This window comes from Ceratina calcarata, unplaced genomic scaffold, assembly GCF_001652005.2.
Source record: "Ceratina calcarata isolate Rehan_Ccalc_2016 unplaced genomic scaffold, ASM165200v1 scaffold153, whole genome shotgun sequence".
Taxonomy (NCBI): Eukaryota; Metazoa; Arthropoda; class Insecta; order Hymenoptera; family Apidae; genus Ceratina; species Ceratina calcarata.
In genome coordinates this window covers 234,174-250,121 of record NW_017136528.1, presented here as the reverse complement: position 1 = coordinate 250,121, position 15,948 = coordinate 234,174, and the positions used below count along the sequence as shown (strand labels likewise).

Sequence of the window (15,948 nt, the reverse complement as noted above, 5' to 3'; positions counted from 1 at the left end):
AATTTTTCATTTTCAATATTTTCTATTTCTAAATTATTTTATACAAGAAGAGGGAGTAGCTTAATTTGGTTTGATCATATTTTATACAACGGAGTTGTAGTCAGCAACATCTCGAAATTTCTTCCCATCTATCATTTAACCACTCGAGGGTAAATCCATCTTCCTATTTCGGAAAAAGAGACAGCGCATATGTATGTTCTAGATCCATTTTGTTACAAGGAAAGTGACCCGTAAAGTGCTACGCAGTAAGACAATGCACTTCTTCAGCAGTTCTTCACATGAAGATGCACATACGTTATTATAACAGAATAAGGAAAACAGGAAGAAGACATTGTACGAAACTCAAGAGAAAATTACTAGAAATAGTGTTTGACAATCGATAATATAAGTTAATTACAAAATAGTTTTAAATGAACTATTGCCATAAAGTGAAATACTGATTTTTAATGGTTGAAAATGAATACTGATTTTTAATGGAGGAAAACACGATATTACTTTAAGTTATTTGAAGGCAACGAACAATGTATAATAATAGCGGATTGTTTTCTCTAAAAAGTAGGTCTAATGAATGCGAAAGGACGCCCGGATAGAGTGACGTACCTGTTAAAATAAGCCATCAGTTGAAAGGCGGTATTAAGGTGTTTCACCGTGCCAATCTTGACGCGTGGCAGAAAACCGTAGGCTGTGAGCATGTTGTCCATCAGAATTGGACCCCAGCAAATAACGAACAACACCACCACTGCTACGAGCATTTTCACTACCTATGCGTCAAGCAAATTCACCTCATTTACAATTTACAATTGCAATATACCATTTTTTATCAATAATTATTTATATTAAAATTGTATTTAAATCAGCATTGTTCAAAATGAAACTAATTTAACCATTAACTGCATGATTCTATAATACCGTACATCGAATGAAAAGTCAGAAGTATTTAAAGATAAAACGAATTTTTCAATATATGTACTTTTTCGTTACTTTCAAGTAGGAAAGTTAGAAAAGCTCTTTATAATTTCCTGCTACCGTTGACAGAAAAAACCGTATTGATCTAAGTTATTAAAACAGTCGGTTATATAAGTTATGAATCGAAAACGAAAAAACGGTGAACGTTTTAACGGAACTTCGTCGTTCATTTCTTTTCCATCTTCTTCATCCCTTCTATCAGCTCAATCGAGTTACGACTCGGAGCGATCCTTCCGTTCTAAAAGTAACAAGTTCGCTCCACATCCCAATGACCCTTTATAGTCGCCCCTTATGATAAGAAGTAGCAGTGAATTCTGCCTGAGGTAACTTTGTAAAATCCATTCTAGCCAATTGTTTTTAACCTGAATCAGAAATTTCGCTTCAATTTTTAATGAGTAGTCCCAATCTTTCAATTGAATTAATTGTTCAACGTATAAGAATATTCTAAATGATTTGTAAAATAGAAAATTGGCATTCAACCCTCGATTCTAGCTTTAACGGAATTTTCAGCCATGAATTCATTTATTAATCAGCGTTCGATTTAAGAAAGTGACGGGAATTCGAAAAATGGGGCTATTTGCATAAACGGGGGTTCCGCTCGGCGGCTCCCATTTGCGCGAGAGCGACGCTTAACATCCACAATAATTACCATTTGAATGGAAGTGTCGGCACGTTTACTTAGGCAAATTGTTGCGCACAAGAGCCATAGAATCGCAGTATCGAACTTTTATGAATTTCCACGACCCGTGCGAGCCACCTTCTTCGCGATTTCTCTGTCTTTCCATTCCATTGCCTCCGACCGGAGTTTTAAAATTCTAAACACCCCCTTGAGCTACACTCAATTCTCTAAATCTGGCTATTTCAGATAATAAAAATACGCAATTCGCCGGGGCTTTAGGTACTCTCTTATACGACATACCGAAGCCCGCGAGTGGATTGTAAAGTAATACTACTCGCAATTCAATGTCTTCGAATTCTCGCAACTCCTAACAGAGTTGTGGATTCAACGAACCTGTCTCATGGTTCGAGACTCCTCCTCGGTTTGCCCATCCTCTCGAGCACGTCTACAGTTCCGCGCGCCCTGTCTCTGCGTCATGGGTATCGATTCCGTATTGACGATAGGTGGATTCAAGCTGTAACATTTGAAAACAAATTCCGAACCGCGATATAAAGTAGGACGTAAAAAATATATAAAGCGAAATTGATCGTGAAATTGCTGTACATGGAATTTTATTAAAAATAATATCTCATAAAAGATTTAGGAATTAAAAATCTCACGCATTGTCAAGTTTTTATACAAGTAAAAAAATTTGACTGGAATTAATTCATCTCTTTTGTGTTTACTGATTCGCATGACTGACAAATGAGATACTATCCAAATTCCCAAAGAATTCGGACAATCATCGAACATTAAAGCATTATATATGATTGAAACACTCCGAGAAAAATGTCTTTTTATTTCTGTTAATGTTAACATCACCTTCTAATGACTACTGCTTTTGAAAAAGTTATATCTCTCCACTCCACATAAGAAAACATTGAAGAAATATTAAAATAACTACAAGAATGCAGAATGCAAGGCATTTAATAAAAAAGCAATTTTAAAATAGAACGCATTTGTTCTCCTAAATAGTATATTAAGTAAATATTGATCTTATGCTTTCGAAGGAAATAATAATACACTTTGATGAAACGGTTCCTAGATCGAGCATACTGATCTCGTTACTGAAAATTGTCAATCAATGTGATGAACGATATTGGACCCAAAATGGTTGACTAGATATTAATCTAGATGTTACACCGAGTATAGCAGTTAGAAGTTTTGATTGACGGAATGAAACTTGTAGCTAAATTGAAAAAGCAAATTATGATGTTGCATGGGTTCCAGGTAGGCTACTGTCTACGTATTGAACAGATGCCTGAATAAGAATCTTGAAGGCATCAAGAACTTCTTTAAACTTATAAATGTTTGTAACTTTTATAATTCTTACAACTATTTGGGAAATGTTTAAGAATTTTATATAGCTCAGTTTCTTCAACTTTTAAGCAAAACTGCATATTTCCCCAGATTTTTTCTCCTCCAGATATTTAAATATTCATCAGTATTCTCCAAATAAAAATTGTATTTTTACTCTATAACTGTATCACATTGCGAAATCAGTAATGTAGAAAATTTTTGAAGTTTTTTCTCGCTCTAAAAGCTTGTAATAATGCACAGTGGAATTCTCATACTCCCAGTGTGTATACACAAAGTAATTAGTATGCTAATTGATACAGAGTTTTCCTATGTACCTCTGGAAAGCTTTTTAAATTACTTCTTTGAATCTTATCATTCCCAGATGCGTAGCAATTCACTGAAAACCCGTTTTAGCTGAAGGATTCAAATGAAAATACTGTTGAAAATCATTTTTCCTCCAACTTTCACTTAGCTTTACACACAGAGGAAAATAATTTAAGCATGTTCCAAAATTATTAACTATAAATTATTTCCCTACATAATTATAATATACATAGATTTAACCATTAGTATATAAATATAATAATATTTGTATAGAAAATGTTTCATAGAAAAAATTGTGTTTCATTTACTTTTATCTCTGTTTCATTTCTGTAAAATTTCAAAAATCGTTTACTCCATATGTTTCCAGCACGTGATGTATGCTTTTACGAAGCAGACGATGCAGAATAACTCTCTGCAATTGGCAATATCATTATTGATAATGATTTATTGATATTTACTCGTCATAGCTGATTCTGCTTTCATAAGAAAGATCGATACTGCAAACGGATACTAAATTATGGTTGAACCGTGATTTCGCGTTTCCAAAGTAAACATATAGCTAGATTCTTGATGACTGGACACGAAATCGACCGAATAAAAGCACATCAGAAAATTGTATGCAAAAATTGCAATATGAAACCGTGTCATGACGTTACATGTTAAAAACTATGATATTAAAATTAGGAATTTTATCACTGCTTCACCATTACGGGGCATTATTGATTTACGAATCCGAAATTTATAATCTGCATTATAATTTCAACAAAGATTAATTGTGCGTTATATTCGGATCAGTCTGGATTTGAACATTCGAAGTTCAAAACGTAAATCCGAGACTTATAATTATTCCGAATGTTTTTTAAAAAATATTTATTCGAGTATTCATTTATTTATTCATTTATTTATTTATTTATTTATTTATTATTAATATCCCACGAAAAATAATGTTATTATATTATTTGTTGTTATATTATAATATATATTGAATGTTATTATAGTTGTAATAAGTTAAAGGAATGAGGATACCCTTACGATATGTACGTAAAAATTTATGCTGAACATTTCTTGATCGCGTGTATGTGAGACTTATAATATAAAAACCAGACCGTGGCGCAATGTTCCGGAGTCGGTCTAGAGAGAGCAATGAAATATTTTTAGGGTATGGGAATTGGGAAAATATTTAGTGGTTCTATAAATAAGGCCCAAAGACTTATGAGAAGAAGTAATAAAATTAAAATGATCGTTAAAACTAAGGTCAGTTGAAAATAAAACTCCAAGGTCTCCAATATTGTACACAGCATCCAAAGGATTGCCAAAAAATGTGAACGATGACTAAAACAAATGTGTTTAGCGATATTGATAGTCTATTGGGTGATAGACAAACCTGAAATCTGTTCAAGTCGCGTTGAATACGATAATAATCAGTGAAAAGGTATCTTTATTAATATTTTTAGATCATCTGCAAATAGCAAAAATTTGCAAAAAAGGAATGCCATTGATGAAGATATTAAACAGATGGGTCTAATAGGAGAGCCCTGAGAGATCCCGGATTTAACATGAATGAACTTTGAACAAACATTATTATATTTTAATATTTGCAGTCTATCACTAAGAAAACAAATTAGTCACACTAATAGACTTCCTCTTTATAAAATATCTCGATGGATAATAAAATTTATCTTCTCTAAGTGAAGAAATTTAGTAACTATTGATAGTAAAATTTTAAGATCATAACAGAACTAATTTTTGGCAATCTTTTGGCTGGATTATTAAATCTAATAATATGGACCAGTTGATTTTCGAATTACGTTAAGTAAACAGTTGAAAACTTACGTGCGTCGCGACGTCATGTGGAATCGGCGCTTCATCACTCGCCAAATCTCCCAGCAAATGGCCGTATAACAGAAGATCATTATAGTGAGAGGTAGAACCAGGACCAGGACCAACATGTAAACTTCATGCGCACGCCATAAAAGTCCAGCGTCTGAGTCGCGTACACACCAGTAAGCAATTATCCTCAATCCGACCTCTTTGTGGGTCTATAACAAAATTTTCCAAGGCAAATGGGAAAACATCTTTTAAATGCTTCGTAAAACTTTGCTATAACTATATTTCCTCATTCAAAAACAACCCATTAATTAGAGAAAACCGGGAGAGGAGATGAATGACAGGAAAAACTGAAAAAGTTTTAGGAGAGAGAGAAGAGTGGGTCACAGGATGGGAAGAGGAAGTTACGGAAAGGAACAAGAAAATAAGGACAAAGTAAGAGCCAATTAATAAAACAGACAGGAGGATAGAAGAAAGTACGGAATGGGAAAATAAATGAGAGAAGAAGTGTGTTGTGAAAGTGCATGGTAAGGAGACTGGAAATGGCAAAGTTGAACTTGTAGAAAGGGGTGGACGGTGTGAGAAAAAGAGAAAGGGGTAAAATGGATGAGAAAGAGAAAAAGGAATGTCAGATGTCCAAAGAAGGAGAAGGGAGTAAGAAAAACGTGGTAGCTTTGCAGTTTGCAGATTAGATAGGAACGAAATTCATATAGACGCATACTTTCTCTCACACGCGCGTGCATTGTAAATGTAAAATAACTGTAAAAGCTAGATCAATTTGTAACTCCAGAGGAGAAACAATAAAGCTATACTTACATACATACAGTCAGAAACACGTAATAAAATGATATCAATAAAAATTGATAAGGGAAACGCGATGTGATGAACGTTTTCGAAAAATTCTGGTAAAGGAATATCGGAAGTTGTTTTCACGAAAACCGATTAGTACACTGTTGAACGAATTGCCACTCAATGATCTTCGCCAGCTATCTTTACTGCCTCGCGTTAAAAAATTTATGTATTAAACTATGAAATGCATTTACAAGACACATTCTGTGAGACCATAAAGGAACTCCTTTTATCGTCACATTCGCCCCGTTTACTGGGACAGTATTCCTGCGATATTCACTAATTTTTTCATCGTTCATCATTTTCATCGTTTCGGACTCTTTCGACAGAAAATAATTAGCACATTTAACATGCAAATTTTAATCCTGTGTAACGAAGTCATTAAACGTGCCTCGATATCATGAAGGAAATTAAGAAAATTTCATAATACGATACAAAGAAAACTTCAGATTTTTATTACAAACCGAGTAAACTGTCCAAGGAATGTTATCGGAATAGACGAGAAGAGAATGAATTAAAGAGAGAATTAATTAAATTTCATTTGAATCAAGTTTTTTTTATAACATTTCCCAGCAAAAAGCGTACTTAAATATTTGATTCCCTCAATTTTATAATTTAATCAAATCGGACAAGCAAAATTCCATATCCTTAATTAAAAAATACATAGAATTCCAATCGTTAGTTTCAATATTATTGATATACAGACGTTAAAAAGTTATACGTGTTAAAAATTCGTACAAGGAAATCGAATTTTTTACTAAAAATGCTCTCACTAGATAGAAGAAGTTAAGACGAATACAAAATCGATTTGATTCAATCTGTTCGAAAATTTAAGCACAGCGCTCGGAATTACTGACACAGTGACCTAATTATGCGTATCAGCTGAGTGTCTAAACCAAGTCAGTCAACGTGCGAAGAGGACAATAGCAACGAAGAAGCAATTTAAATACATGATACAATTTCAATCAGTGACTCTCTTTTCGCAATATTTCTTTATACTTATTACAAAAAATAGCGAACGTATCACTTGTTACACAATTTACTATGACGACACTGGGGGTAGATCGGTTTTCCATTTCGATATGAAAAACTTAACGCTCCGATAAACACGAACGGTTTCTTCCCGTGACAGGAACGTCATATCCGTCGATTTCACCGTGTTTAAATCTACGTACTCTATGTATACATATATTCAATAACTATTACTGTCCTGTATATATGTATATTTGCACGGATCACCAATTTCTTCAAATGGAATATTGGAAATCGAAACTCAGGGAAGATGTTCCTACCTTCCGGAACTGTGCCAATGGTAGCTGAACGAACGAGATTGATATAATTGGCCAGTTTGATTAAAAAAGAAAAACGTCAGCGTTTTACCATTTCTTCAGGTGACATTAAAGTTCTACCGATGCGATTCTTACAATTAAAATAGGATCACAGCACATGAAATCATTAGTGATAGCAAATAGTGTTAGTCTGTTGAATTAGCCTAGCGGATAACAATGACTGCATTAATTGGTAATAGAGACGGCTCCGATATCTGCACCTACCTGGGTGAAAATCATTGGGATACCGAGGAGGAATGACGCGACCCAAGTTATGATCACTATTTTGCGGGCCTGGCTTATTGTGCATGTATATTGCGCCTTCATTGGATGAACTATCGCATAATACCTGAAACACGAATGGAATTCGCAATTAGTTCAGCGAAATTTATACTAGTGTATGTTTATACTGTACGCAAAAGCGAATTAAATTAGTTCCAGGAACTAGATTTCTTAAAAGGCCTTGTATCGAGAAGTGAAAAAGAAAAAGCCAGTACAGCAAACAAGCATTTTATGAGGAATTAAATGGTATTTAAAAAGAACGTCCCCTATCACATTAGAATGAATATTCCTTCAAAGGCGGAATGAACTCATTTCCATGAAAAAACTGTTGCTTCCATTTAAAGTAAATGAGGCATATAGTATCTTCTTCAGAGAATAATAATTTCTCCCGTGTCTTCCGGGAACTTGGAGATCGCTTGAAAATCTTTCACGTAATTAAATTTTTCAGCTGAGGATAAAACGCGGGAGATGCAAATTTCTTTTCATCCGACGCGGTGTTGTCAAACGCGAACGAGTTTCCTGGCTAATGGAGGAAGACAACCGTTTCAATCTCTCGTTTTAACAGATCCATTAAGAGTAACAAGTTTTAATAGCGGGCTATTTTGGCGATAATACCGGATGACGAAGTTTTGAATAGAACTCGAAGTTCCTACGTGCAAGTCGCGCGACGTTATTGCTCCGATTGTAATTTACCGTGACTAATAATGGAGTTTCAGAGCAATCCCGGCCTCCAACGGAACGTAAAACTAATAACGCGATATTGCAAACGTAAATAGGAATATCAAAATCGTATGCATCGATCCATTAATTAAGTTTGACAAAGTATTTTATATTTTTCATTATTAAAAATGTTTAATAAAAGAGTTAAAACGATATTCGCTGTAAAACTAACTAAACGTTTTTATGACTGAAAAAAATACTCCTGACAATCTGTTCACCATCATTACCTATCACCCTCGTAAATTGCTAAGGTTTTCACACACCATTACCATATATGTAAAACATGGTATGGCTAGGGTATGGAAGATTGGAATCACGTGGTGGTGAAGTATGTGGAGGAGAGAGAAAAGAGTGGAATAGATGAGAAAGTGATGGAGGTATTGGATGAAGGGATAGGGTAGATGTGGTAGTGGTTAAGGATTGAATTAAGGGATGGGGAGAAATAGTAGGGAGAAAGACATATAAAGGCGTAAGGTAAAAATACATAGTACATCACACCAAGAAAGGAGATCCAAAATGAATGAAATGGAATAAGGGATAAACAAAGAGGCGTTAGAAAACTGATAAGAAAGATAAGAAGAAAAGAGAAAGAAAGATAATACAGGGCGATACATGAAATACACGAGAGAGATCGACAGAGGTGTTCAAATTTGGGAAATAAAGGTAAATTAAGATAGTGTAAGGCAGACATAAGGTAGAATAAGATTGTAAACCAAAGAGGAATCAATTAATAAATATGTACAAGGTGGTCCTTTTAAGTATGCCCACCTAAATATTTTTTCAGCTTATTACTGATTGAGATGTTTTTGGTTCCAAACTCTTGGACTATAATTATAATCTAATCTAACAATCTACTGGTAGATGAACTCGAAATTCGCATAAAATAATGAAAGTTTTAGAAGGGTAAACTATAATGATGTAAGGGTTGAAACTGGGGAAGGATATAACTCGTGGGTTTGTTCCACGTATTCTTCAGGGAGATATACGGTTAATCTCTCGGAAGAGGATGGATAGCAATCTGGGAGCGCTCGCAATCTGATCTGAAATGGAAAGGACAATTCGAGGTAGCTCGCGTTAACTGTTCGCGAAGGGTGTGGAAAGAAGGGAGGCGAAACTTATTATCGTGGAAGTACGCCAACGACCTGAACTTCCGGTTGGATGCCTAGCTAAATTTCGAATTCCTCTTCGATGGGACTCGTACGAGGGATCTGGCAATTTTTAGATAAATTTCTACCGAGTTGATTAGATTTCTAACGCGTCATTTCACCGAAAGGAATAACGAGGAAAATGTCGACCCGATTTTCAATGGGATTCTGATAATCATATTTTAATCATAGAAAATATGTAAAGTTAAATTGTATAGATAAGATTAGACACGAAGTTTTCATACCAAGAACTCAATGAACTTACAAAGCTATGCAATAAATTACTAATTTAATGTATTTAATAGATTTGTACAACGTTCCGTAAGGACGAATTAATTAGCATAGAATTTTTAAAAAGCGAACATTCTGCCAAGATGTTACTTAATCTTTCGGTTGGGTCTCATCCAGATCTGTCATGTTGAAGGTCGTTCAACAACTCTCGTAAAACCCAATCAACAGAAGTCAAGATGCACTATGTATATCTAAATTCTTCAAGTTCTAGACATACGTACGTAACACCTATTTCAGTCAAAATAAATGATTCCAATCGACATGCCAAACGTAATATAGAACTGTTCAGAAACACCTGTTTCACGAAGCTCATTCATCAAATTTCGCGCTACCATTTTCGTTGCATTTTCGATCACTGTCAGCTAGTACATACGTATGTATAGATAAGATGCTATATCAGGCGAGACTCGCCAGCGGAATCTATAATCCTCGGTTAATAATACGGGGCGCGAACCACAAGAAACTGGGTGATCATTAAGTAGAAACTTAAAGTGGTTTCGAGGCATAACGAAACCTAAGATTTAACCACGAATCGGTGCGAAACGGTAGCTTTCGCACGTAGCTTCACGGAAAAGCGAAAGGTCTCCGTGGGGAGATACAGCGCGCTATAAATAAGTTGAATTTCAGGGAGATCGTTTAAGTGCGTCAATTAAGTGAAACGTGGCGCACGTTAAATGGTTCCCCGACTTTTATTCCTCCGAGCAGATGGTTTCTTTTAAAATACAACCGTTCACTACAGAAATGATAAATCACGAGAAATGTTTTAATTCAAGGAAAACAATTTTTCTTCTCAGATATCAAACTGAATTTTAAATGGCAAACTTCTTCATAATATTTGATCAATTTTATATTATAATTCTCAGTCAAATCGACTTTATAAATATAATAAATATAAAACTTGATGAAAATTAATCAAGCTATAAGTTTAAATAAAATGTAGGACAGAACATATTTTACGAAATGTTTCCCTATCAAAATGGATAAAGTGAAAAAGGGAAATGTCCTCGTTCCTCAATTTTCTAGGTGCTCTTGCAGATGACACGAGTCGGTGCGCATGTGATATACATTGATTTAAAAAATGGTGTAACCAGAGGAAGCAATAACGTCAGGTTTACCTTTCGATCGACATTGCGGTTAACGTGACGACCGAGCAAATAGCCGAGACGCTCTGCATATAATGCACCGACTTGCATAGGAACAGGCCCATAGTCCACGTGTACGAGAATAGCTTGGCCACCTGCAACAAACCATCCGCTTTGTCAGATTAAATTGTTTCACCCTAAACATACAGATTTCTCTCCCACACACGACACACAGTTCTGCATTCATTTTTCAAATATAAATATATCCATATGCTATTTCGAAATTACTAAATGTTTAAAATGCCACAGGTTGAAAAGATGAATGTACATTTTTTTTTGAGAAGTTAAAAGTTGAAAATATTGCGCACACAGTGATTCGTGATTCAGAAAACAGTTCCGAGTTCCTTTGCAAGGAAGGGTCGGACACAATGCAGGCGGAGAACAAGAATCCTAGGAGACAATGAGCGCTGCCAGTGCGTACTGGAATGAAAGAAAAAGGGGGCCACCGGCGAGATGAAGGAACTTGAGGAGAACGTTTCACTGAGCGAAGGAGCAGAGAAAGCGACGAGAAAAGTCAGAAACGTGTTTAATCAACCCCTTTAGACCGTGCCAAAGAAGGTGGACGTTACTGGAGTATGCACTTTGAAGCTGTTGATGAGCGCGAGACTCACTTGTTTAAAAGGCACTAGTTTTCGGAATTCAAGTCTGCCATACTGTTCGCCGTGAACCGAATACTATCTTCGAAAGACTGATAACATAGGGGCTAAACAATTTCCTTTGTCCTAACACTTGTGTTAATTTCACGTGACATTTTATGGTGTATTAGAAATGTCAGTAAATGGAACTCTTTTTATTTCACCTTTTACTGTATTCAGAATCTCGGAAGGGTCGGTAGACAAGCTATGGAAAACGGAAGTGAAGTACAGTTTAGTGCACTAAAGAAAGTTTGGCAGCCACTTAGAGAAGCCTGTACTCAGTTTATTACCCACGTCTTAGGAACAGTTATAGGCATCCACTTAGAGAATACTGACTTTCACCCAGTTTATTACCCAGGCCTTAGAAACGGTTATAGTTATAGGCTTATCAGCTTAATCGCACTGAATTAAATATCAGTTATATCAAAGACAATATCTCTCAATAGGAAATTCATTTTTGTATACATGTATATGTGATGATCCAACGTGGGACAATTAAACTACTTTACTTCATTTAAAATTTAGAATCAGAATAAGTTATGACATTTTTTTATATTTGTGTATGTGTATATTATAAAATAATCCAAGATGGCATAACCAAATTATTCTCCTTTATTTAGAATAAATGATAACATCAAAAATGAAAAATGTATATATTTTATCAATCCTGTAGACTTATGATAGCAACTTTTAGGAACATGAAATGATGGACCGTCCTGGTTTTTTACTTCGATGGATGAGTAAACTTCGTTCTTTGGTAGCGAAAGCCAGAACTACGCTCGTTTCTTAGCCAGACTCCAATCGAGCTGGTGGAACTGTAATCGTGGCGAGGATAAGGAAACGCAAGACTGATCTCAATTGCTCGAGTTAAGTCGCTTAGTGCTCGCAACATGATCCCGGCCAACAACTGGCTGGCTACGAGCTGAATTAACGAATTTACAGTCGGTGGAACTCTTCCAGTCTCCCGTGAGCGTTTCCAATCAGACCGTGAGGAAAGAGTAAAGTCGTGATCGATCGCACACGGCGCGGGCTATTGGAAAAATCGTGAAAGAGCAAAGGGCGTACGCGGGGGGTAGTCGACTGTCACCCGTAGGGAATATTCTTAAGTCGTCGGCAAAGAGAGAAAGATGGAAACCGGAGGAGTCGATGAAAGCAATCAACTCGAGTAAATACCGAGGTATTTTCGGGCAACCGCGAGGCGTGTGAAAAATTGCAAAACAAAGCTCGGCAGATTTCTCCTCTGACTGCTTGTTTAAAACCTGTGCAATAAATTGAATTCACAGATTTATTCAGTCACGCTTTTAACGACAGTCAATCCGTTTGTATCGCATCGCGTTTTTGCCACTCCGTCTACTTCAATTACTCGGCATTGAGAACCGATTTAACGTTCCCGCAGTGTACACAGATCACGGGGGAAGTTTGCAAAGTAAATATTACAACGGAAAATATTTGTAGATAAAGTCACTCAGTTTCCCCGCCCGCATTTTTCAATAAATATTTTTATCTGTTGACATAATATTTCCATCAGTATTTAATACCTGACAATTTTATTAATATTTGATTTAACTAAAAGGTAACGGGAGTCCGATTAACTAGTATTTTCTCCGTATAAAAAACTTTCTAAGGTCCGTTTCAATCATGCTCACAAACCACAATAGCAGAATCGATTAAAGCAGTGCCCATTAAGGTACTTTTTCAGATCAAACCTAATTTCTATGTTGATCGTGATCGACCAGCAGCAATTTTCTTGCTAGGTTCGGTAATCGCGTTACGCCGCGTCTCGGCTGCATTCGATTACCGTAATCGACTGAACTTTCCGCTAATTACATTCATTTCAACAAGTAGGGAAGAAACTGTAACCACTAGCTCCCAATACTGTTAATAATTTAACTATGGACCAGTGTTGAGCACCGAATCGATTTCTTGTTCGTCAAGAAGCACCTCGTGCAGGCAACTACGCTACTGTATATTACATGGTTTGGACAGACCGAGTTTAGTCGAAGCAATTTAATCAATTGCACTGTACACGTGTTCTCGTCGAGTCGAGAGCTTGTCCTCCCTAAAGATTTCGGTTAAACGCTACGACTACTAACAATTAGGATTCAATTACGACACGGATTAAAAGCAAACATGTGAAGATGTAAGAAAATTGCTAATTAAAAAATGTACATATTCACTAGTAACTAATTACTTAGATTCTCAGATGAGATTAATGGACTTAGCTTGTTACAGAGTTCCTTACAGAATTATCAGATGATTATATTTTATATAAATGATAGAAGGTATGAAAGAGTAACATAATTGAAGAAGCTAATTCCTCAAGCTACCTATGCGTATCAGACTCGTTAATTTTGTTTAGCAAACAATCCTCGTTACCAAACCGAGCTGCTCGACTGAAACAAAATCGTGAGGCAAAAGTTGTCAACTCCAAATAATGTTTGTTGAAACTACGGTTTACGTAATTTAATTAATGGTTTCCAACAGTTTCCATTTTTCTGGTCTCAATTTCCCAACCAATGCCGACGAAAATCGTAGAACGGAGAATAATCAGTGCTTTAAGAAAAGAATTTTCTTGATTGCGCACCGTTTCGCGTCGAATGAGATTTCCACTCCCGGGAGAGAGGAGAGTAGGAAGCTGGGAAAATGCATAACGCACAGAGGGTATTACTAGGGACAGGGACAGAAGCCTCTCCTGGCAAGCTGTGCGTCCTGTAACGAAATTATTTCTGCATGTTCGGGAATGCTTACAAGCCCGTTTAAATGCTGCCGGGCACAAGCGCTAGCATTTGATTAAAATCAACACGCCTCTACCTCACCTCCGGCGAGACGGCGATCAAGCGTGCGCCTGATTCACGGTACAAATTGTGACTTCGGAATCCTTTATAACGTAGAACAAACGAGAGACTAACAACGACTCTTTAATACCTTAGTATTAAGAAGAACAGGAAATTAATGATTATGTTAATAGATTCTTTTGCATACATTTTATTTCATTGGATTTTTATATTTTAATATTTTTACTAATTAAATATATCTGTGCATTTCATTTACTTTAACATCTGCTTAGTTTTAACAGTGAACTTCTATTTCATAAATTGCGTGGAGTAACACTTATTTTACAAGTGTTTAATACTTTCATATTAAAAAAGAAGAAAAACAGAGAAATAATTATATTTAATGATTACGTTAATAGATACTTTTACATACATTTTATTTCATTGGATTCTCTCTTGTATTTTAATATTGTTACATCATAATTAGATATATAATTTATTCCAACTCCATTTGAGGTTTAGGAGTGAACTTCTATTCATAAATCACGTCTAGAAACATTTAATACCTCTAATTTAGATCTTTAGATCTCAATATGCGTTCACGATTTCCACTCGACGTTCATGGCTCCATCTACGAGACTTAATTCTGAATTTTCCACGAAATACGGTAATGGAAGTACATTCGAACAAGAGCGCAATAAACGGAGGCTGATTGAAAGATTGTAAATGCACCAGAATTTGCAAGGAATGCATAATAGAGGACTTCTACAGGTAAAGTACCGAAACTCAATTCAGTCATTCAAACGTCGTTTGATATATTTTTATTTCAAATAATAAGAGATCTATCTGGATATTCCATTGAACCGCGATTCATTCTGACAGATCAATTTCGCTGCGACTGCTTGGAAACGGGGCGACGACGCCTCTCTTTCTGAAAGCGAGAAAGACTGGCCTATTCACAGTTACGAGTGGTATTCAATTTAAGTCGCGCCCGGGATAGTCGGGCAATTAATAACGAGCACTAATTAAAATGGCAGACGGCGCGTTGCGATTGCGCTACGCAATGGGAGAACGAGTCAAGACCCAACTGTTTCTACGCTTACTTAATTAATACCGCCCCCGGTAATTACTTAATTATCAGTAAACCCGATCAGGCACAGTTGCCATTAGAAACTGGTAATATCCCCCATGTTATTTACGGCGAAATTTTGGATCGACTCTGTACTTGCAACGTCCGTGATTTAGTGAACATATTAATTTCAATGAGCGCAAGGCGATTCAGTTGCATCATTAACATAATCGCTTCCGATAAGTTAATTTCGATTTATTGAAGTAAAAACAAAAAATATGTATTATGAAATCAGTAAATTTTTATTCTCGTCCTGCACTGACTGTCTGTTATTATTATGACTAGACTCAGGATTTCTATGCTAAATGAAATTTCTAAAATATGAAGAAATGATATTTAGTAAGAACGTGCTTTAATTATTAGATATTTTATGCACTTTTCTCTTATATAATTTTCTGCTTACTGAATTTTGTTATAAAGGTATAAAATCCGAAGTCTGGTTTAATTCTATATAAAGTATAATATAATTATTTTAACACTGTACCTGATTTTTATACATAAAGCAAAATATTTGAAACTTAAGCAAGATTTTAATTCAAAGGAAATACAGTTGATTAAAAAAATGCTTGGTATTTTAAC

The 15,948-nt window shown here is 35.6% G+C and overlaps 1 protein-coding gene across 8 annotated transcripts in view; it reads right to left on the bottom strand.

The window, feature by feature from the left end:
* Positions 1–15,948, bottom strand: part of LOC108632242 (pyroglutamylated RFamide peptide receptor) — a 59,470-nt gene that overhangs the window by 7,180 nt on the left and 36,342 nt on the right. For 7 of the 8 annotated variants that reach the window (XM_026819516.1, XM_018036677.2, XM_018036678.2 and 4 more), the window contains exons 4-8: positions 10,805–10,926; positions 7,477–7,600; positions 5,081–5,286; positions 1,979–2,099; positions 601–761 (exon numbers count right to left, since the gene is read on the bottom strand). In XM_026819516.1, the coding sequence (XP_026675317.1) occupies positions 601–761; positions 1,979–2,099; positions 5,081–5,286; positions 7,477–7,600; positions 10,805–10,926 (734 nt within the window). Of the gene's footprint in view, positions 164–600; positions 762–1,978; positions 2,100–5,080; positions 5,287–7,476; positions 7,601–10,804; positions 10,927–15,948 lie in introns of all 8 variants that reach the window. The other variant, XM_026819519.1, reaches the window with a different exon arrangement.